This window comes from Martes martes (genome assembly GCF_963455335.1).
Source record: "Martes martes genome assembly, chromosome: 17".
Lineage (NCBI taxonomy): Eukaryota > Metazoa > Chordata > Mammalia > Carnivora > Mustelidae > Martes > Martes martes.
Genome location: NC_137905.1, coordinates 17873862 through 17895427, shown reverse-complemented (window position 1 = coordinate 17895427; position 21566 = coordinate 17873862). Strand labels below are relative to the sequence as shown.

At 57.9% G+C, this 21566-nt stretch overlaps 2 protein-coding genes across 5 annotated transcripts in view; one reads left to right on the top strand and one right to left on the bottom strand.

Annotated features, from left to right (window-relative positions):
• Positions 1 to 3985, top strand: part of PRMT7 (protein arginine methyltransferase 7) — a 52882-nt gene extending 48897 nt beyond the window's left edge. For all 4 annotated transcript variants that reach the window (XR_013968277.1, XR_013968278.1, XR_013968279.1 and 1 more), the window contains one exon: positions 3649 to 3985. The gene's annotated coding sequence lies outside the window, so the exon portion shown is untranslated. The remainder of the gene's footprint in view (positions 1 to 3648) is intronic.
• Positions 1599 to 12999, bottom strand: SMPD3 (sphingomyelin phosphodiesterase 3; the record flags this gene model as incomplete). The annotated part of the gene is made up of 7 exons (XM_080828024.1): positions 1599 to 2344; positions 2611 to 2773; positions 4664 to 4727; positions 4971 to 5060; positions 6634 to 6789; positions 6919 to 6994; positions 11674 to 12999. The coding sequence occupies 7 exons, from the start codon at positions 12997 to 12999 to the stop codon at positions 2243 to 2245; spliced, it is 1977 nt and encodes a 658-aa protein (XP_080684150.1). The 3' UTR covers positions 1599 to 2242.
• Between the last annotated feature and the right edge of the window lie 8567 nt (positions 13000 to 21566).

Genomic DNA, 21566 nt, shown 5'->3' with positions numbered 1-21566 from the left:
CAGATGCCAGGGCCAGGCTGGGCAGAGGCGACCTCATTAGGACAGGAAATGACCGAGGCACAGGGAGGTATGACTTGCCTAAGGCCGCCCTGTGAGGAGGGAGAGAAGCAGGTGCCCCTGTGCCGCGGCTCTCTCGTAGAGCTGCCCTGGGTGGGAGGTGGCTCCTCGGAGGGTTGGAGGCGGGGCTGGCGTTTCTCTGCTTCAGGAACCCTGGCCTCTGTCTCTCCTGTTCTCCTGGACATAGCTGACTCGAGGCCTGGAGGCCATGGCTCAGTCCCAGCCAACCAGGTGTTGAGCGTGTTCAGTTGGACCCTGCCTGTGTGAGCAGAGCTTCTTGGCTGCTCCTAGGAGTAGGGTCCCCTCTGACCCCACGGAACCTTGCCCAGGACCTTGGAGGCCAGGCTCTCTGAGGGAGAGAGCCCAGGCAGGACTGTGCTCAGCGGTGAGCAGGCCCTTCTGGCTCCGCACTCAGGGTGGGGCTGGGGGCTTAGGGAATGAACGCTCCTTGCAGCGAGGCCCTCAGCCCAGACACTGCCCGGGACAAACCAGTGCCCCCATGTGTGTGGTTCTCTGGAGTGTCTTCCTCCAGCACAGGGCCTGCCTCTGGGTGGTTGTCTGCTAACCCCCCCCAACACCCATCTGGGTCCCTCTTGCAGCTCAAGTAGGTGACAAGGCACAGCGTCCGCACACCCGCACCAGGAGTCTTCTAGTATTCGAAGGGTCCTGGTGCACTCCCCAGCCTCGCTGGGCAGATCTGGCTCTGAGCCAAGTGGGCACAAGGTCAGGGCCCTTCAAGGAGGGAGACCAGTAGGGGTTGACAAGAACAGTCTTCGCAGTTGGAGGGTCCTTGCACTGGGAATCAGACCCCTCCCTCCCTTGCTTGACTGTGGGGAACAATCCCGGCTGTGTTTTAAAAGGCAGGTGGGCAGAGGCAGGGCTGCTGTGGAGTGGGGAGCTGCAGACCTCCCCTGCGTGCTCTGCCATGTCCTGCCCGGGTACCCAGGGCTGGCCCAGGTCCTGTGGTGGCAGAGGGAGCATCTGTGGGCCTAGATGCCAATCAGTACCACACGCTGCCCCAGGCAAGCAGTGGCCCTTGGCCTTCACCCCCAGCCTCCACACTGGTGAGGGGGAGGGGACAGGCCAGTCTGCACCTGGGCTTTCTGCCTCTTCATCCAGGGCCCCTGGGTCACCTTTCAGGATGGGCCTGGGAGGACAGAGCTGCAGCCTCACCCCAGAGGCAGGCAGACAGTTCCTGAGCTCAGCCAGGGAAAGCTTGGTCCCAAACCAGAGAGGTGTCCGGAAGGGAAATGGGATCAGGCAGAAAAACGTTGTGTTGGTTTTGACAGAAGAAAAGCCATAAATCGATCATTTGGAATACCTGAAGCCCCCACCCCCACCCTTTTATAGCATGAGTTCCCCTTCTCCCTGTGAAAAAGTGATACTGTCTCAGATTCCCTTTGCCCACTTTGAAGTCTCTTGGGGGAGCCTCTGGGGCCCTGGCTGGCTGGGAGGGGGAGCCCAAGCAGGGTTCTCCCTCATGGTTTGTAGACCCTCTAAAGTGAAGGGTGGTTTTCTTAACTTTTTCTGTTTTTCTTTTTAAAATGTAATCGCCCTTGAATGCAAGACCCTGGGAAGAGCTGGGGCTTGCTGGTAACTGGACACATCCTCATGGTCCCGGCTTGCTGGCCGTCCAGGCTGGAGGCGGGCGCTGGCGGCCCTGTGCCCAGGAATGCTTCTTTGGCTGGTTCTGATTGTGTTTGGAGTTCGGCCTTGGGTGAGGCCCGAGTTAGGGGTCTGTGTGGCTACGGTGTGGCACGTGACATGCGGGCAGTGTGCATGCGAGGGTGCAGGCATGCGAGACAATATGGCAGCGGACAAAAATAATGAACCCTGGACGAAGCTTGAGAAGAGATACAAAGAGTACAGAAACCCGGTTCTCATACTAACCCCCGGGTTACAAACTAGGTTGTGCTGTAGATTTGTAGAAAATCACGTTTCGAAAGAATGGCACTGTTGGGCAGCTGCGGCTCCCAAGGCCGGCCTGACTCCTCTGTCCTCGGTCAGTGCCCAGAGGTGCAGGGCGGCACTGGTTCCAGCTCACCTGGGACAGACCGAGGCTACCACCGGGTCCCTGCCCTCCTCCCCCAGCACCAAGGGTGCTGGCTGGAGGGGACACGGCCAGAGAGGTGCTGCGGCTCAAAGGGCTGGCAGAGGCCCTGCTGCTCGGAATGACGTGGCTGGTCTATGCCTCCTCCTCCCCTGCAGACACCATCAGCCGCATGGCCACTGGAAGGTGGTCAGTCAGGCCGGACAGCTGGGTGATAAAACTGAATTCTTCCACCTCCTGTTGGGGAAAAGCATTCCTTTTAGATCCAGAGGATATTCTACAAAGGAGGGGCCCAGAGGGCAGGAGTGGGGCTGCGGGGTAGGGGCTGGAACTGGCCAGGATCTTCCTGGAGACTGAGGGGTGGGAGCTTTACGTGGGGCCCCAGGGTCTTTGGGACTAACCAGTCTGGTTTTCAGAGGAGAGCTCTGTGCTGTTGAGGGGTGCAGGGCAAGGGTCCCCTATCTACAGGCGTGGCCTGGCTGCCCAGCCTGCCCCAGACTCACGGCCTTCCAGTCCGGGCACAGCCCCTCTTCCGCGTATAGCATGTAGTCGATGCGCCTGCCATTGCCCTTCAGCAGGTCCTTGCGTCCCTTCTGGCCTGCCCCAGGGCTCTTGCTGGTGGGGAAGGCCAGGTACTCCCTGCGGCCTTCCTCGCTCTCCAAGACCCTGCTCGACACACAGGAAGGCACAGGACGTGAGGTGAGCCCCCTTTGCCCCCTTCCCCAGGCCCCAGATCCTGAGTGTAGAGCCACGTTCTCATCCCCAAGTGAGAGAGAAGCAGGTCAGACCAAACCCTGTGTTTAAGATCTGTCTGCCCGTGGAGCCAGAAAGGGCCTGGGTGGAGGGATACTCAGTGTGAGCCTATGAATTCCTGGCTGAGCCATGCCGCTCCAGAGTCTGTCCGGAAACGTCCTATGTCCACTTTGGGCATGGCTGTGGCTGAAGTTTGGACACAGCATCGCCCAGAGCCTGGGGCCGAGATGGAAACAGGAGCAGAACAGGGCTTTGCTTGGAGCCAGTGGGGGGGCCTGTTTCAGCAAAGGGTCTTTGCAGGGAACCTCAGGGACTCTTCTCTCCTAGAAGTCTCCAGACCTCCTGGGACTGTTGTTTCAGGTCAGCAGGGGGTTGGGGGAGCCAGGAGAGCACCCAGGCCCTATTCTGGGACTGGACTCCTGGGTCTGTCTCTGAGCGGCTCTGCCACATGAGCTCTCCTCTGACACAGGGATGATCACTGTGGGCCCCAGGATGCTTTGGGGACCAGGCATGCTGAGAAAGGAACTGTGTAGGGGGGCATCTATAGAAGAGCTTGTGAGTTTGGGCCCCACATTGGGTATAGAGATGACTTAGATCAATAAAACTTGGGAAAAAAAACAAAAAAAACATGGGGTGTATCTGCCATGCCATTTCTTGGAGGAAAGAAACTGATGCTGGTGCATAAGTGTGGGTCAAGGTTCTACAGGGTGTACAAAGCACTCGGGTGGGGTGTAAACACCCTGAATCCAGGCCTTCTGATTTCCTGTCTCCTGTTCCCTTCCGGCCAGGTTTTCTCTGGAGCCTGAGCCCCCGCTGTGGAGAGCCTTCACGGGAGACTGGCAGAGGGCAGGCGCCGACGGACACCGCACAGGCCCGCTGGGCCAGCTGATGCCTGGACACATGGAAGGGGTGCCTGGACCTGCACAGCCAGCAAACATGGGTTTCTACAAGGTTTTTATCAGCCCTGAGATAAATACACTAATGACATGCAGAACATCACTACATCTCAGAAATATAATCTATTACTGTCCTTTGCCTTTGATAATTAATTCTAGCATCAGTGATCTAAGAGTTACTGATAGTCATTTTTTAATCATCAACTCATAAAAAGATAATTTTCTCAGCATAGGATGATGTTTCAAATTTAGTCTATAATCCAATTAATTGGCTCAAATTAGCTGTGAGGAGCCACCGCCCTGACTGTGCAGTCTGAGGCTGTGAGTTATAAATTGGTTCTGCTGCTGGCCTCTCAAATGTCCCTTTATGGAAGCCTCATCAGGTTCAAGTATGAAGTTCGGCTGGGATAGAACTGTCTCTACTTTGAGAACACTGGTTTGTGTTAGCTCCCCTCGTATTTTAATTTGCCTAATTGGTGGCTACCAGCTGCCAGGATCCTGCAACACAGGCCATCTCCCTAGGCCTTCCACAAGGGTCTCGGCAACCCTTGCCTTTGCCCCGGGGAGAACCCTTCCCGGAAGGGCTTCACAGGATGGCAGGCTGAGCTCTTCCAAAGTGAGCCTGGACTCCAGTGCTGATGTAGGAAATGCCACCTCGAGACCCTCATCCTGGTGGGAGGCTTCTTTGTGGGCACACAAGCCCCCCCACCCCGGGGCGTGAGTCTCCACCCACCCCACCTTCAGTCCCTGAGGCCCTCACAGGCTTCCTTCCCACGGAACTGTGTGCTCCGCTCTGCCTAGCACAACGCGGCTCCCCACATCAGAGTCAGGGCTCAGTGCTTTTCCTGGCCCGGGAACCACCCTCCCCTGCATGACCGTGGCAGTAAGGCTGCCGACTGCTTCTTACTTCTGCAGATTGTCAGGGGTGCACACTTCCTCGTCGTAGAGGTTGTCTGTGTCCAGCATGGTACCTGGGAACAAGGAGGCAAGAGTGGTCACTGCGGGCAGGGCCCAGCCAGCCTCGAGGAGGGCTGCCTCCCTGGGCAGTTGACTGTCCCTGCCCCTTGCAGTGGGGTCTTGGGGCAGGGCCTGAAGTCTTCCTGGGAAGCCTGTGGAGAGCCCAATCTTGGTGTAGAGTCGGGCCTTGGCAGTACCCTCCCCCTGTCCTCCCTTGGTGCCCCCACCCTCAACCTTCTGGCCCAGCCCCAGCTCACCGATGGCCCAGGACTTCTCCTCTCCGGGCCCCAGGCGGCAGGGGTCCTTGTAGTGTGTAAACAGGGAGTGCTGCTGCTCCAGCTTGTCATCTGTGCAGGGTGGGAGGGAGGCAGTGCTGTGGGGCATAGGGTGTCTCTCCTCGAGGGCTGCCTGCCTCTGCTTCTAGCCACCCTGACCAGATAGCACCAAGTCCCTCAGCTAACTGCCACTGGGTGCACTCTGTGGTCCGTTTATCACTGGTTTTCTGTGTCCTTGAGAATGCCCCTCCACCCCCCATCCCCAGCCCTGGGTTGAGCTATCTTCTGAGAACAGTGGCCGCTGTCCCTCCTGGGCTCCCTCCGGGTCGTGCCCAGATGTGGCGGCAAACCCTGTAAGGGGCCAGCTGATGCTGCCCTGGCTGGCGGTCCTGCCCTCATGGACCTGGGTGCTCAGGTTGAGTGAGGAGTGACCATACGAGGCTGAGAGAGAGACAGGTGACCTGCCCTGAATTCCAGTTTGTCCGGCCAACTCATGGACCCAGAAAGTGCCTGGGAGGAAAGACAGGTACCAGGTGGGGCCTGAGCAGGTGGACCCCTCCGGCAGCCTCTTCCTTTGTATGCTGCGTTCCCTCCCTGATGCAGGAAGATCCCAGGAGCACTGGCTTTTGAAGCTGGTCCCAGGCATGTGACTTAGAGGGAACCGTGGGCTAGGATTGGGGGTTGTGCCTTCCGTGGCAGACCCTCTTCTCCCGACTCACCATTGTCAGAGGTCAATTTCTGGGTCATGAACCAACAGAAACAGTGGCCACCAGGTAAGGGCACCGCACTGTGCTCCAGGTGGGACCTTCAGAAGGTCTCCTGCGTTCCCTGAGGGCTCAGCCTGAGCTCACAGACCCCATGTCACTCATGGGGTGAAACTCTGTAGTTTCTCCCGGGCTGGGGCTGGTGTGGAAGGAGCCCAGGAGCCAGTGGGTAGGCGGTGGGGGTGTGGGGGTGGGAGTTGGTGTTGCTCCCACCAGCTCCTCTGGCAGGGAGAAGCTCAGAGCTGCACAAACTCCCAGGAGGTCCCTGAGATCCACGTGATCACCAGATTAGTTATTTAACTCAATTATTTAAAAGATTGCCCATGATTAGTTTTTAGTTTTTTAACCTCGTGGTTAAAGGCGTAATGACCAGGGTTCAAATCCCAGTTCAACCACTTCCTGCCTCTGTGACCTTGGACTAGTTACTGGGCCTGTCTGGGTCTCTGCTTCCTCTCCCACCCTTGTAGATCAACACCGTGCTCACCGTCAGGGTTGTTCTGAGATTTAAATGAAACAGCCGTTAGAGGTTAGAATCGTGCCTGGTGCAAAGCAAGAGATGACTGAGGACCTGGTGGGTAGTGTTAGCTGACTCGCCCATAGTCTGAGTTTCAGAGGCCCCAAGGCTTCTTTGTCAGAGTTCATTTTTAGGGCATCTCTTTGTCTCCTGTAAGGAGGCCTCTGCGCTTTCTAGGCAGAGCGTGGGCTCTTCTCATTTTAGGATTTCTAGGGGGCAGAGAAATCACAGTCTTGCTAATATCTCACCCACATGCTCCCGAGGAGCAGGAAGTTCTTCAAGCTGCATAACCCAAGCCTTTCCCGCTGTGCCTGGAGCCCGTGCCCTCCCCAGGAGCTGACCCGACTGGGGAGGACCACCACCTCACCTGAGGAGCAGTTGTCAAAATTAAAATCTCCACAGATGACATCAAACGCCACCAGCTCCTCGGGGTTGGCTGTGCTGGACGAGGAGGTAGATTTTCGGAAATCAGCCAGCCAGTCCTGAAGCAGGTCCAGCTGCTCACACCGGATGGCACTGTCCTCTGTGGGGCAGAACCGGAGAGATTAGATGGCGGAGCTGCAGTGAGACCCCCGCCAGGCCCCGGTGCCGACCCCAGCCTATGGGGGGCTGATGGCCCACCCCCTGGAAAGCCCGGGCCGCCAGATCCTACCTGGCAGGGCGTGCAGGTGTGTGCAGGAAATGTACCCGACAATTCTTTGGTCCTGAGGTGTGCTTCCCACCTGCACCTGTTGGGGAGGGAGGAGGGAGGTGTTGGTGATGAAGTCGACATTATCCTGAATACAAGCCCATTTCTGTTAGCTCCTGGCTATACTTGGGCCCAGGTAGGAACAGCAAGGTCATGCTTCCAGGACCTTCTGGTCTAGTGTGGGAGGCAGATGTATCAAGAAATATCAGCTTCTGGCATGGTAAGTGCCACTAGTAAATCATGCAAGCATTACAGGAGGAAAAATGCAGAAATCCCCGCTGATTTCCTCCTCATAACCCAGCCGTCTCCTGGTGAACAGAGTGTCCATGTGGATGACCCTCACATATCAGCCCCTCAGTTCCTTGCCCACTCCTGTCTGATGGCTGTTCTCCCTTCCCTTAGTCACAGCCTAGACCTCATCCCACCCTGGAGCCCATTCCTCCAAAGTCCAAGTCAGACTCCCCTTTGGGAGCAGCCCAGCCACAGAGCCTGACACCCTTCCTGACACTGAGAGGGCCCTGCCCTCCGCTCTCTCCCCAGCCTCTGCCCCTGTGGCTCCACGAGAAGCCACTTCATCTGCTTCTGGGCAGTGGTTCCTGTTGGTTTCCTAATCTGAGATGACAGCTATGGCCTCCATCTCCTTGGCACCTGTCATGCGGTGACCTCATGGGTGGGCAGTGTGTGTGTGGGGGTCCTCTGAGACTCTGTGCCCAAGTGCTGATGATCCTGGTGGGGTGTCTCCACAGGCTGGTGTAACGACATCACAGACCACCTGAAACACCCCCCAGTGGTGACCCCACTGCAATCCTGAGCCAATGGGGCTGTGGTTGTGGAGTTGTGATGCTGCCCAGCTGGCTGCTCTCCAGGCCTCTGATCCCAGCACAGCTGCTGGAGGCTGGAGTGGGAGATCCCCCCACTCCCCGCCAGGGGTGTCCCTTAGATCATCTGTGGCTGCCATTCCCCAGAGGTCTCTCTCTCTACTCTGGGCTTTCCTCCCATCTGAACCTCAGCAGTCTTCCCCAAACTTCTTTAATCCATTCCAGAATGGGTTTTCTATGATAATGAGATCCTGGACCCTGGGAACTGTCCAGGGAAGGTGACTGTAGAGGTCAGTTCGTAGCTAAGGGATATCTATCTGCTGAACATGACTCTGCTCATCCCCCAGCTGAAAGTGGTCTGGACTTGCCACCCCTGCCATATCACGGGCCCTCCAGTCTGAGAGCCTGGGGAGGCTTCCATCTTTGTTTTTGCTGCCAAAGTCAGGTAGGCATTATTCTTCTCCATATGGGTTTTCACATCATTAGGCATTCTTAGACTTCTATAGCTCTTCAGCTCCTTTCCCAGCCTGGATGGATGCACATCTCTCCTTCCCCAAAGCCCAGCAGGATGAACATCTGGTTACTTGAAAATGGGCAGTACAGCCTGAATTGGGGGCTGTTTATAAAGTCCCATGTTTACCATTCACTTCTGGCCCATAATCTAGACCCAAACCTCGGCCTTTCAGTACCACCACCACTCCCTGCCCCCAGTGTCTTGGGAAATCACATACCATTCATGTGCACTGTTGCAAAAACACAACAGTCTTTAAAAAAAAAAACAAACACCACTGTGCCCCCAATGGCCACACGATGGCGCTCTTGCCCCTTGTATTCCTGGGGCAGTAAATCTGTTCCCCCGAAATAATATGCTGTGAGCACTAGGGCTTGGAGCTTCATGGACCCGGCCTTGCTAAAGCCTTACAACAGGTCGGAGGGTTATGCTACAATTATACTAGAATTGGCTCGGGGTTACGAGGCTCTTTTGGCCGAGGCCAGTTCACATCTGATGTTTGCTGCCCGGAGCCCAGCTCCTCACCGTACTCTCTGCTGCTTTCTCAACTCCTGGGGACTTGGCAGGCTTTTCACCTATTCTAGGGTCTTAGTGCGTCAGTCCCTCACTCACTCAGCACTTGGTGCCACCTGCCTGTGCTGAGACCTGCACAAGGACAGGTGAGGTGCACCACTCAACCCCCCCCCCCCCCGCCACCGCCTTCAGGAGAACAGCGGGAGGGAGGGAAGACGCAGCCGAAAGGACCCAGTTACCCAGCTGCCTGTCCCTCAGCCGCATCCAGCCCATGTCTCGGCCCCTCCGGCGACTTCCCTGCTCTCCGTCATCCCCATCAGCCCTGTGAGCTGCCAGGACCTACTTCCCTATGTGCTTGAACTGATTGATTCTGCTCTGGCTCGAGTCCTTGGGAGTTGCAGAGGTTTGTGTTTCCCTTGGAAAAACAATCACATTGAGAGGCTGTGCCTTTTAGTCGTGGTGGGCAAAGACTGTCAACAGAGAAGGGGCCCAGAATCAGGCTTTCCCACACGTGAGGAGCAGCCAGCGGTTCCAGTCCCTTCTCAGGGTGTGACAGTATTAGGAAAGCACGTTGTCCTCAGGCACAGACCTGCTGCAGAGTGGGTGGTGGGGGGAGAAGGGATGCAGAGGAAGGGCGCGCTGGTCTCCACCTGCTGCCTTCCAGCCCCCAGCCCCTGCCTGTCTCCTGAATCCTCATTTATTTCACTTCTCCAGGCAGGAGAAACAGGCACGCTTTCCCCAGCAGATGGGCTGAGTCTGCTGTGTACAGGGCTCAAATGGCGCATTCTCCTTTCTGTCTGACGGAGAAACAGGCAGCAGGAGGGCTGGGGAGCAGGGCTGAGGGTCCCACAGAGGGAAAGCTGGCTCTTGCTGGCCGTGCTGTGAAAGCTCCACAGAGGCGGTGTGGCCAAGCCAGGGTGGGACTGGGCCACAGGGAGCCAGGCACGGAGGCCCCTGGCGGAGTGGGATGCTGGAGCAGAGCCCCCCAGCACTGAAGGCTGGGCTTCTTCCTGAGGCAGCAAGAAGTGGTCAGCACGAGTCAGACCCAGGACAGCACTGGAGGGGAATGGAGTTGGGAGGGGAAGGACAGCCCCAAACAAATGCAGATGCAGAGGAATGGCGGCCTGGGCCATGACAGTGCAGCTGGGGGTGAGGGGTGGACCTAGACATATCTGAAAAGTGAAATTAGGAGCCTGGTTGGAGGAGAGGGGCTCAGGGCACAGGGAGGAGTCAAAGCGGGCATGGTGGAACCTGGCTGGTGGAGATGGGCAGATAATAAGTGAAAGAGGATGGTGTCCAGGAGGCAGCTGGACACGGAGTTGGGGGCTCAGGGGAGAGGTGTGGGCTGGGACAAACGCAAGAGCCCTCAAGCAGGTGTGGAAATGGAGTCTGTGGAGTGACTTCCCCAGGCAGGTGCGGAGGTGCTGTATGGTGACCACTTGGAAATGAAGAGGCCTACCCAAGTGAGGTCGGGTCGCCCTGCTGTGGAGGCTGCCAACCCTCAGCTTGGGCTGAGAGCCGGACAGGTGGGAGGAGGCCCGCCAGGTGCTGTCCGATCTGCGAGGTGGGACAGAAGTTGCAAACTAGATTGTAGGTGGAATATCTTGATTTTTAAATGTTGGCCGACACAGGAAACTTGTTAATGCTGTGGACCAAATCAAACATAGCTGCAGACCAGTTTTAAGCGAAGGAGCAGAGGGAGCATCAGCAGTTCGAGGCTGGGCAGGGGACCAGGAGCCTGGAAGGAATGGCCAGAGAGGTGAGAAGAGTGTCTGCAGCAGAGAGGCCGTCCCGAGAAGACTGTCATGACCCTGGTGGGCATGGTGGTCGAGGGAGCCAGACCAAGGAGGGAGAGGAGGGTGTGGGCTGGGGGGGCAGGGCCAAGGGGGTCCCCAGCTTCTGAACCATCTGTGGCAGAGCAGGTGGGAGGGAGAGGGTACGCTCTTCTCTTGAGCTTGACAACACGTCCCCTCCTTCCCCCAGAAAGTCACTCCAGCTGCTGAGACAAAAATATATCCGAGGAACAGAACATTGATGAACCATATGCCAAAATGGGGAGGTAAGAGGAGTTCATTCAATTTCAGCATCTCAGGCTGTGAGAGAAGAGTCAAGGACCCTGAAATGTGGGCCTACAGAGCCGCATAAGAACCACTGAGCACTCCGGTGTGGGGTCTGGGTCCTGTAGCATCTGGCCAAATGTTGCTTCCCAAAACTCTGGAAACGCCGAGAATGGCTTTTGCGTAGGGAACAAAAAGTCAACACTCGGAGCGTGTCAGGCTCAGCAGAAGATAACGGGTAATGACCAAATTACCATGGTCTAAAAACTCCTGCAATTGCATCCAAATTAGCAGAAATAATTATGATTCACTTTAATTAGTGACTATGGAAGCGAAGCCTTGGGCTGGTGGGCAGAGGGCCTGGCATGGCAGCTGTGCGAGAGCCGGGAGGGAGGGGGCACCCAGCCAGTGAGGCTGCAGGCCTAAGTGAGTGGGCGTTTGCCCCTTTGTGGACAGGGCTCCCCTGCTGCCTCCTCCTCCCTTGATCACTGCCATCTTCACTGCTGGCACCACAAGGACCTCCCAGGCCTCAAGCTCACTCCCTGCCCTATGAATGGGCACTAGGATTCTTCCAGATGAGAAGATAATGGCTCAGAGACCTGAGGAACTTGCCCAAGAGCACCTGGCCAGGCCTGTCTGAGCCTGAACCCTCGGCCCTTGTCACCAAGCTGGGCACCCACTGGCTCAGCTCCAGGAGAGGCATGGCCTGCCCCCAGCCCTCCCAGAGTGGAAGGACCCCCTGACTGCAGCCCACCGTTCCCCCCCACCCCAAGGCTCTGCCACAGGCTGTGTGCCCCGGGGCATGGCCACAGCCTCCTACCTTGAGAAACAGCGCTCCTTTCGAGGCCAGGCCATCGGAGCGCCGCCCGTTGGGGTAACAGTGATAGGCCACGTCCATGATAGGGTAGCGGCTGGCAAAGAAGAGGCCGCTGTTGAGACACTTGAAGCTGCAGCAGCCTTGGCAGCCATAGACCCCGACGTCGTACAGAATGTACTCGAAGTAGCCGTGCAGCTGGTCTTTCAACTTGGCGGCTGCCCGCTTGTCAAACACCTCCTGCAGACACAGGAAGTCCAGGTTGGCGGGGAAGAAAGCAGACACCTCGTGGTCAAAGGCCTCGTCCGGGTGCCGCCTCTTGCGCGCAGCCGCCTTCTTCACTCCAGAGGCCTTGTAGGGGAGCTTGCTGTTGGTGGCGCCTGGCTCCCCACTGCCGCCGCCGTCCGCTGCGGCCCGCACCTTCACCAGGGACTCCCTGGAGGCCGATGGGCTGCCCAGGCTCCCCGAGTCCCCGTCCCGCTGACTATGGTTGGGTGTCTGGCCCTGGGGGGTCCCACCAGCCCCATTCCTGGCTTGGCCCCCAGCAGCGCTGTCGTCGGCTTCAGGGGGCCGGCCCCCCTCCTCGCTTCCAATGCGCACGATGCAGGCGTCCTCCAGGCTACCCTCCGCCGGCTCCCCGGAGGCCGGGCCATTGGCAGCCTCGTCACTGGGGTGACGCCCGCTGCTGTCACCCTTGTATTCCACAGAGGCCGTCCTCTTAATGCTCCCGGGGACAGCCTTGGCCACACCATCGCTGCCCTGCGGTGACACCAGGCTGCTGAAGCTGGCTGCACTGATGGAGGTGTTGGTGGGCGAATCAATGTAGATTTTGATCTGGGGCCGACTGGCCCCGTTGCGGATTCTCTGCCCTATCTCTTTGGCCCTCGCTTGGGTGTTAAAAACATTGTTGAGCCTAGCCAGCGAGTCAGGGAGGAGGCAGAGGTTGGCAGTGGCAAAGCAGAAGCTTTTGCCGGGACCTGTACCCTTCCATTCACTGAGCAGGGCCGCCCCACCAGCCAGGCCCTTGTCCTCTAGCCGGGAGTAGATGTAGGGTCGGCGGGCAGACTGCAGTGGGGACCAGAGGAGGAACCCGACAAAGGCGAAGGGCAGCGAGGCAACCAGGAGGGCCAGGTAGACGGGCGTGAAGAGCACGGTGCAGAGCAGCTGGAGGTAGCACGGGTCGTCCGCCCGCTGGCGCTTCTCGTAGGTGGTGGGGATGAAGGAGGCCACGAGCCGGTCTGCCAGCCAGTAGCATGGGAAGATGAGCGCCCAGGACACGGCATGCAGGGCGGACAGACAGCTATTGGGAAAGGGGGCCGTGTACAAAACCATCGCAGCTCACTGGGCGCCGCGGCCGGCCCTACTACATGGTGTCCGTGGCAGCGCGGGCACTTTCTTGCGAGGGGTGGGGTGGGGGAGCAGGTGGAGGAGGGGTCACCTCCTGGTGAGATGCGTCTCTGGGTGGTCAGTGGTGAGTGTTGGCCAGCCAGGCATGATTCACCTCAGTGCGCCATACTGGGCCACCAAGGCCCACCAGGAAGCCTGTAAGACAGAAAATAAGGGGCTTTACTTATCCTTAGGGGAGCAGGTCAGATGCTGGGGTCATTCGCTCCCTCACCCTTTTCCTGCTTCCTCCATCAGAAGCAGGAGTATTCTGTTTGCCTGCGTTTGTTTGGTTTTCTTGGAGTAAACAGCTTGGTGATGTGACGTGACCACATCCGTCTTGATCTTGTAGCCTAACTGCTCAGAAATGGACCCCAGATTTTGGAGGGGCCTAGCTTTGTGGGCATTTGGGAGGCAGCCTGGGGATCCTGGAGGGTGCCTGGGCCTGATGCTGGCCTGGAGCAGCCAGAAGTCCACCAGGAGCCAGGGGTGTGCCTGGCATGGGTAAGGAAGGGGTGACCCTGATTCAGAGGAGCCTCAAATACACCCGCTTGTCACTGAGTGTCCTTCAGGTCAGAACAGAGGGGGAGCAAACAGCAGAGACATGGGGCCAGAGAGTCCTGAGGTGCAGGGCAGTGTTGTGGGCAGGAGGACCCCCGAGAGGAGGGCTCCACCCACAACCGGGCTCTCAGTGCCCATCCTGCAGCATCAGCCCACTCTTGCCCTCCCGCCCTGCTGACTCCTACCAGAAATTCTCTGACCAGCCAGGATCCTGGCACTGCCTGGGCCTTAACCCACATCCAGAACGACAGTCTCTCTGACTTTTGGAGAAGCATCCTGGAGCTGTGAGTATCTGGCCCAAGCTTCTCCCCTAAGCCTGAGATGCAGCCTGGGGCCCAGCTGAGGCCTGTGGCTGGAGGAATGAGTCCACCCCGGGTTCCTGTCCCAGCCAAGGCATGAGCCTCAGACCAGGCCTTAGGGCCCTGCCTAGCAGAGGCTGCCCGAGGATTACTGTGCTGAATGTAGAATCAAGAAAGGCAAGAGTCTGGAGTGTTGGCCCAGCCTCCAGGGACCCATGGGAGATCATTGTGTGGTGAAGCTGGTATAACCAACATCTTGAGTCTTCATTACCCAGTCTGTTGGGGGGTTCACTTCCTGTTCACCGTCTCCCCGGCCCAGTCCAGCCTCTGCCCTGGTGCCATGGGGGGGGGGGTGTCTGTGCCCATGTTCCATCCATCCTGGCCCACCGCTTGTCTTCCTCCTGCCTCCCTGGGCACTGCAGCTAGGACCTGGGTGCCATTTGGGTTTTGCCTCCCCCCCAGTCTCCACATCACATCTGTCCCTCTCCTGGAGCTCCTGTGCTGGTCCATGAGTGCGTGATGCTTCAAGCACTGTCTTGGCTGCGTCTCTATCAGGCCATGTTCCACACAGTGGCTGGGGGGATTCTTTCTAGTCTGACCATCCCTCAGATACCCCAAACCCGCAGAACCCTCTGCGGGCCCTTTTTTGGGTGTGTTGTCTCCTAGCCAGGCCTGCCATGTCTGCAGCCCCATCTCCCTTGTGACCGGATCCCACTTGGTGGAATGTGGTTTCCTGTCCCTGCCCCTCACCTAGCTCACCCCTTTTCTTCTAGACTCAGCTCAGAAATCACCTCCTCAGAGAGGCCCCTTTGCCCCCTTTGCCCTTCCTTGCCAGCTGGCTTAGGTGGCTCCCTGGGGGCTCCTGTCCGCATTGTGCATGGCCTGGTCTCTGCAGTTCCAGGTCATAAAGCTCGTGGGTCACAGCCACCTCCCGAGCAGACTGGGAGCTTCCTGGAAGAAGGGGCTGCACTGAGGGGCCTGGCGGGTCCTGGGGCCACACCAGCAGGAGCTCAGGAAGTGGGTGGGTGACTGGAGGTTAATCTGCACTGCCCCCAGGCCTGAGGTGCAAGGAGGGGGTGGGGGTGGGGTCTCCGGGATGCACCTGTCACTTCAGTGCACTCCCGTGGCCACATCTCCAGGGCTGATTTAGTGGGGACAAGGTACTTGTTCCAGACCAGAGCTTAACATCTAAAGATGAACTTTAGCTGGTGTCTGTGTCTAGTTCTGGAGAATGCATTTCACAAGAATTTTACTTTAGGGGAAATTTTAGGGGAAATTGCTTTGAAGGAAGCCCTGTAAGTTTAGTTTGGGGAAGCAGGTGTGTCTACTCAGACCACAGCTCTCTGGCCAGGAGCCATGGGAAACTGTTTCTTTGTAGGGAGCTCACACTGCGCCTTGAATCTGGGAAAAGCATGTCGTCCACCTGTGGGCAGTGGGACCACGTTTGTCTGGTGCTGTAGTTGCAAGGCCTCTCACTCAGGTGTGGGCAATGAGGCTCACGTTCAAGGATGGTGGTGAGGCCAGAGGGTGAGCCCTGCATCCCTCTCCCCGTACCCCTGGGGCAGGGGTTGGGGAAGCTGTTTCAGAGGCTGGGAGGAGACCCCTGACATCCTGCCCCGGAGTCCCAGACCATACAGTGCCTTCACCACCCTCTCCAAACTGGGCCCGAGTCCTGGTCTTCGAAGGCCCGGCTCCACGAGGGGAAGCGGGTGCTCTAACCTTGATGGCCTTTACTGTGGGGTCTGCCAATTCAGAGGTCCTGTGAACTGAGGCCCTGAGACTAACGTTATGACGACAGTGGCTGACACTGGAGGGTTCGTTCTAGGCCTGCTGACCCTCTATGCTCATGACTTCTAACCCCCCAGAAGAGCTCATGGCTCAGTACTTAGAGGGGCTGTGGCTGTCCAGAGCTCTCCCATGCCTGCCACCTGACAGACTTACTTATTCTTTCTTTAAAATCCCAGCCATGTCATTTGAGCGTAATGTGAAGGGGGGCAGCAGCCCGCTGGCTCCCTTGGAGCCAGTGGGTTTGGCTGCCGTCGGCCCAGCTTGCACGCACCATGTTCGTGTTCGGAGCGGGCAGCTTCAGACTGGCCAGGCTGAGAGCCGGGAGAGAGGGCGCAGGACCACCTGCACCAACCGGACCTGGAAGAGGCGGCGGCAGATCCCGTCCCTGCAGGTAGGGAGGGTGGGATGGCGTCTCCCAAGCCTCCAGCAGCCACTGCAGTGGGCACCAAGGTGCTAGGGGTAGGGGTCTAGGCCAGACTTCTGGGGACACCCAGATGCCACCTCCAAGTGCATGGAGGGGGCCCACTCCCCAGTCCTCTTAGCTCCTTCCTCCTCTTCTCTGTGGCCAGAGGTGACCCACCTAGCCCAGCCCACACCATCTTCACCTGAGTGCCCACCCCTGTCTTGTCTCAGGCTCAGGCCACAATGTGCACTGAGGTCAGAAAAGCTCCCTAAACAATCTGATTACATCCTCCCTCTGGAGGGCCCATGGTCTTGGAGGAGAAAGTCCATTCTTCCAGTCTCTGTCTAAGGGCCCTCTGTGCTCCTGCCCCTCTTTCCTTCCCCAGCCCCACCCCGGAGGGCCCCCTAGCAGCCTTGCTTCATCCAGGGGCTCCTGAGAGAAATTCTCAAACCCTCTGTTCCCCCCTGTGGCTCATCCCTAATGCTGGCCGCTGACCGGGCAAGGTGGAGACCTGCCACCAGCTGGGACCATGCTCTTAGTGAGGCCCGGCCCCCTCCTGAGCTGCCCTGTGTTGACCTCAATTCTGTTGTGGCCCCAGAAACCCTTCTGGGCAAGTTACCCCCAGCCCTGCCTGCAGCAGCGGTGAGCGGCCAGGCCTGTTCTTTGTGCCTCTCCTGGGCTGGTCACAGGAATGCGTTTGGTCTGCATTCAGGCATCAGTGGGTTTGAGGTGGCTGGCAGCCCAGGGGGCCATCACAAGCATTCTATCCCCGATGGGGCAAATCTGAGCCTCCCCGCTCTTCATGGCTACCTGGGTCCCTGCTCCAGCCTGCCCCCTGCCCCCCAGCCCTCAGCGCCCGCCCTGGATGGAAGGAGCCTCCGGGTGCCACCTGCCCCGCCATGCTCAGCACGCAAGCCCTGCATCTGTGCCCGGGGGCTGCTGACGCAGTTGACACAAAAGGGATTGCTACCAATAGAGGCAGTTTCTAAAGCTCTGTGGTTAATTATTTTGTCTCAGTGAAATGAAAGGAGGATAAACAAACAACAACACATTAATTAGTCTGATCTACACTTTCCCCAGGAAAGAGGGGAGTGGGAGCTAAACACCAGAGGCTGGGAACTTCTCACCAAGACTTAGAGTCCCGGCGGCGGGGTGGGGGGGGTGGGGAGTGGTCTGCACCCCTGGGCCTTTGTCTTGCCCAGGCTTGGCCTCCAGACAAGGAATGCCTGCCCCCGGCCCTCCATGCCCCAGCTCTTCGCTCCCTGTCCCAGAGTTGCCATCTTTACCAAGCAAAGTCCATGGGCATCTCTGACGAGAGTGACAGGTCCTACAAAGGCCACATGTGCTGAGCAGTAGCCACTCAAGCCCATATGCTGGATTGTGCTTTCAGTTTCCTCTTTTTAAAGTAGTAATTACTCCTGGGTTTCTCCCCATTATAAATCCTGGCATGGGGCTTCCTGGTTGCTCAGGATGCCCGAGCCTCCTCCCTGCCCCAATGCCACGGTCTCCAGAGCTGAGCTTGGGTCCCAGACACCCTCAGGTCCTCATGGTCACTCCTGAGCCCTAGGATCAGTATGGGAGGCTACCCAGTACCCCAAGGGAGGGCTCCTGGGAGTCAACCTCAGGCTTGCTCCTCACTCCCAATGGCACTGCTCACTGCTCAGTTTGGGTTCGGATCTCGTTCTCTCTAACATGAGGGGTAGCAATGCCTGGGCTAATCGTGAGGACTTTATCCTTCCCTGTCTCCCCTCTGTTCCTAATAAGACCTCCCTGATCACGCCTCAGCTGAGGCTGGCTTCTGTGGATTCCATGTGTTGTGGAGAAGGGACAAGCTGGTTCTGTGCACCGTGCTGGGGGCACCAGGAGCCCACTCTGCAACCCTCTAGGCTTCTGACTGCTCTGCCGTCAGATCCTCAGAGACCCATCCATGCCGTTCAGGCTGGAGCTGCCAGCCTTTGCTAACATGTTCCTTCCCCTACAGCTAGGACTGGACTGGGCCCAACTGGGACAAGGAGCCTGGGCTGCAGAGCCATGACAGAGGGAGCAGATCGGTTCGCAGGCTGATCCAGCTGGGAGGGGAAATCACCTGGCAAGGTCTGGGGGCCAGACAACCATAAATCCAGATGGGAGAGGAAGAGGTGGTCACAGACTGGCCAGAGAGATCACAGGATAGTGACGCCTGGGCGGGTGTGGGGCACTGACAGAAACTCCACACCATAGTTGTTCCTGTGGATTCCTGGTATCTGTGGGGACTTGACCGGCAGCCACCACAGCACGGGAAGGGGAGACTTGGACTGCTCAGAGGCCTGAGCTAAGCCAGTGCTCCTCCCAATAAACACCTCCCTGAGGGCTGGGGGACCAGCTGATCTTCTATCCGTTGGGGAGGGCATCGCAGGAGTAGGGCGTGGCCACAGCTGTCCTATTTGGTGTTGAAGATGGTAGGGAGGTCCCCGACAGCCTCCTTGGGTAAGCTGCAGTGGACAGGCCCTCTGCTACTGGATACCAAGTGATACTGGCCCCAGGACATCCATCCCATGTCTCACCTCCCTGGGAAATGGACCTGGCAGACACGCTGGTACACGAGACCTGCTACACAGAGGATCAAAGAAAGGGTCCTGGGTGAGTGCTAACTTTGCATCTGAATTTCTCGTGCAGTGTGAGAGTGAGCAGGCCAGCCCAGTTCTGCTGGCCAAGGCAAGTGCTGACCCCTCTAAGAAGCCTGAACCATCTGGAGGGATCTCCGAGCTTTGGAGAACTTAGGGGAAGTTGAGGAGGGTTGTGAGTTGCCCCAGGTTGGGGGCAGGACGGGACCTGTCCCTCCTTCCTAGTCTTCCCTCTGGTTCTCATGCCTGCTGAGCCCTCTCCTCCCAGCAGCAGCAGCGGGGCTGGGAATCCTGGAGGGGAGGGACCTCCTCCCATCCTCTTTGCGTCCACAGGCTCATGTCTAAACAGGCACTGGTCCAAGCCCCAGGTTTCTGCAGGAAAGACTGAGAGGATCACTCCAATCCAATTACCGGAATGTGCTCGCATCCGCCGGCGGTGCCGAGATTGGGCCGGCCCATTTCTGCCTGGATGCCTGCCGCCCCAGGGGTTGGCATAGCAACGGGAGCTGCTGAAACTTGGAGTCAGCTCATCACCAGGAGGACAGAAAGAAAGCCTGAAGAGGATGCCTTTCTAAGAGATGCGGGTCAGACAAACCCAGGCTAATCACTGAAAGCCACAGAAATGGGGGCTGGGGGCTGGTGTGAACACGTGTGCCGCAGCAGCAGCTCCCAGTGACCTAGGCGTGCCAGGTAAATGCCCACTGACCCTTCCAGATCCAAAGCACCTGCCCCCTTCTCTCGAAACCCTCCCCAACTTCCCTATCCTGCCCATATCCTCCCTGCCCTGCACGCCTCCCAGCTGTCCCTCTATCAGGCGCCTGTCTATCTGCACATCAGCAGCCTGGGAGCACCTGAGGGAGTCTCTGGCACCAGCCCAGGCCCGGGTCCCAGCCTGCTGCTGTCCTCTGGCTGTGGCAGACCAACTTTTGTCTGCCCCACCCCAATCCAAAAGGAGGGTAGCAAGCCACACTAGGTCAGTTGACACCACAGCTCCCTGACCCCAAGGTGAATGGTCCTAGGACCCAAGCTAGCTCTCACTGGTGCCCTTACTGGACCCCTCAGGAAAGAGGCCTGCATTTTCTCTGAGCTGGAAGCATTAAGAGTTTGAAGCTTCTGGAGCCTTCCTCAAGAGTGAATCTAATTCAGAGGAAAACAGACCTCAGGGCTGGAAGGAGCAAGTCCTCGAGGCACTCGGAGCTCCACTTTCTCTGTGCCTGAAGACAACACAACCCCCGGACTTTGTAATTCGTGAGTTAGCAAATTACCCTTTCCTTTGCTCTAGTCTAAGTTGCATTTCTGTCACTTCCCACCAAAGGGATCCCATCTAATATGTATCAGTGACCCGATCTTTCTAAAACATCATTCTTCACAGTTTGTCTCCTGGGTGAACTCCTGCCCCTGGGCTGCCCACAGGGCAAAGGGGGCCTTTCTCCTGAGTGCTTGAAGGCCCTGTGAGAGCCAGTGGTGGTGGGAACTGTGCCCATGTGATCTGAGCATCCCTCAGGGGAAGGCCGTGCAGATGTTCTAAGCACAGGCTTGGTGTCACACATGCTCGGTCTGGGTCCTCGTGCTAGATATTGGATAATCGGCTTCACTGATGCCCTGCGCGTCATCTGCTCATCTGTCAGGCATACATACCTTGTCTCACACACACACAGTCTCAGCGTATGCACCACACTTAGCGCAGCGCCTGCCACGTCTCTAGTAATAACTTTGTTACTATTACGACTGTTCATTTCATTGCTGCAGAGGACCCTCAGGATACAGCTGGAGCCCACAGAGTTTCCTCCGCGTGTGGCTGGTTGCTTGACAGGGAGGGGTGCCCTGCTCTCCCAGACAGGGGCCGAGGCTGGGGCCTCTGTCTCCGGTCAGGACTGTGCTGGGGGCTGCTCATGGGAGCCCAAGTCACAGGCTTCTGCAGAAAGCAGACGCAGGCAAAGGGGCCATAAAATTTTCAAAAAGACACTTTCCAGGGGAGCTATTAATGTGTCATGTGGTTTCTGAGAATAGGAACAGGCTGCAAGCAGCCCTGTGGCACTCCTTCAGCCCGCCAGCCCCGGCACTTCCGGGTCAGAACTCAGAAAGCCCAGCTGCAGCGGATTCCTGCCTGAATGGAAAGCAAATCTCAAGCCACCTTGGAGGTGTATGTGCCAGGAGGGCGCGAATCAATTGAATAGTTAAAATGACAGTCCTGCTGGGTGTAAGACCTTGTACTATGGCGACATGGGGCGGTCGCCCTGAGACTGTGGGTTCCATCACAGGATGGAGCTGAATTCGAAGATCTGGCCACCCTCCCCTCTCCTGTCTGCCATTTCACCGGTGACCAGAAAGGGGGCCACCGAGGAGAAGGCTGGATGGTGGCTGGCACCCACATCCCCACCTGAGCCATCCCGAGCGGCATTGTCTCTCATTCCCACATACCCTCTGTATTACACTCAAGAACCCGCCTGAAGCCTGCAGGGCTCCCGCCCGACCTGTGCCCTCACGGAGGCTGAGCCCAGGATTTGGGTGGGGGGGAGGGAGGTTGGGGGAGCTTCCTCCATGATGCAAATCGGGTCTGAGATCACTCTATTCCTGAGTCTTCTCCTTTCGGGCACCAACAGGTCATCTCCAAGGCAGGACTGGAGGCAGTTGTAACTACCAAAAAGGAGACTTCGACGTCCTTAATTAAGCCAGGTCCGGATCAGGAGGCTACAGGCACACCACCGAGCACCTAGACTGGCACAGGCTTCCCCCCCCAAGTGGTCTGAGACTGCCCACATCCTGAGTTCTGTGCCCGAGCTGGTGCTCACACATGTGCGTGAGCAGGGGGTCCTGGCACTCCCCAGCAGGTCACGTCCCCTGCTTTAGGCGACTCTGTAG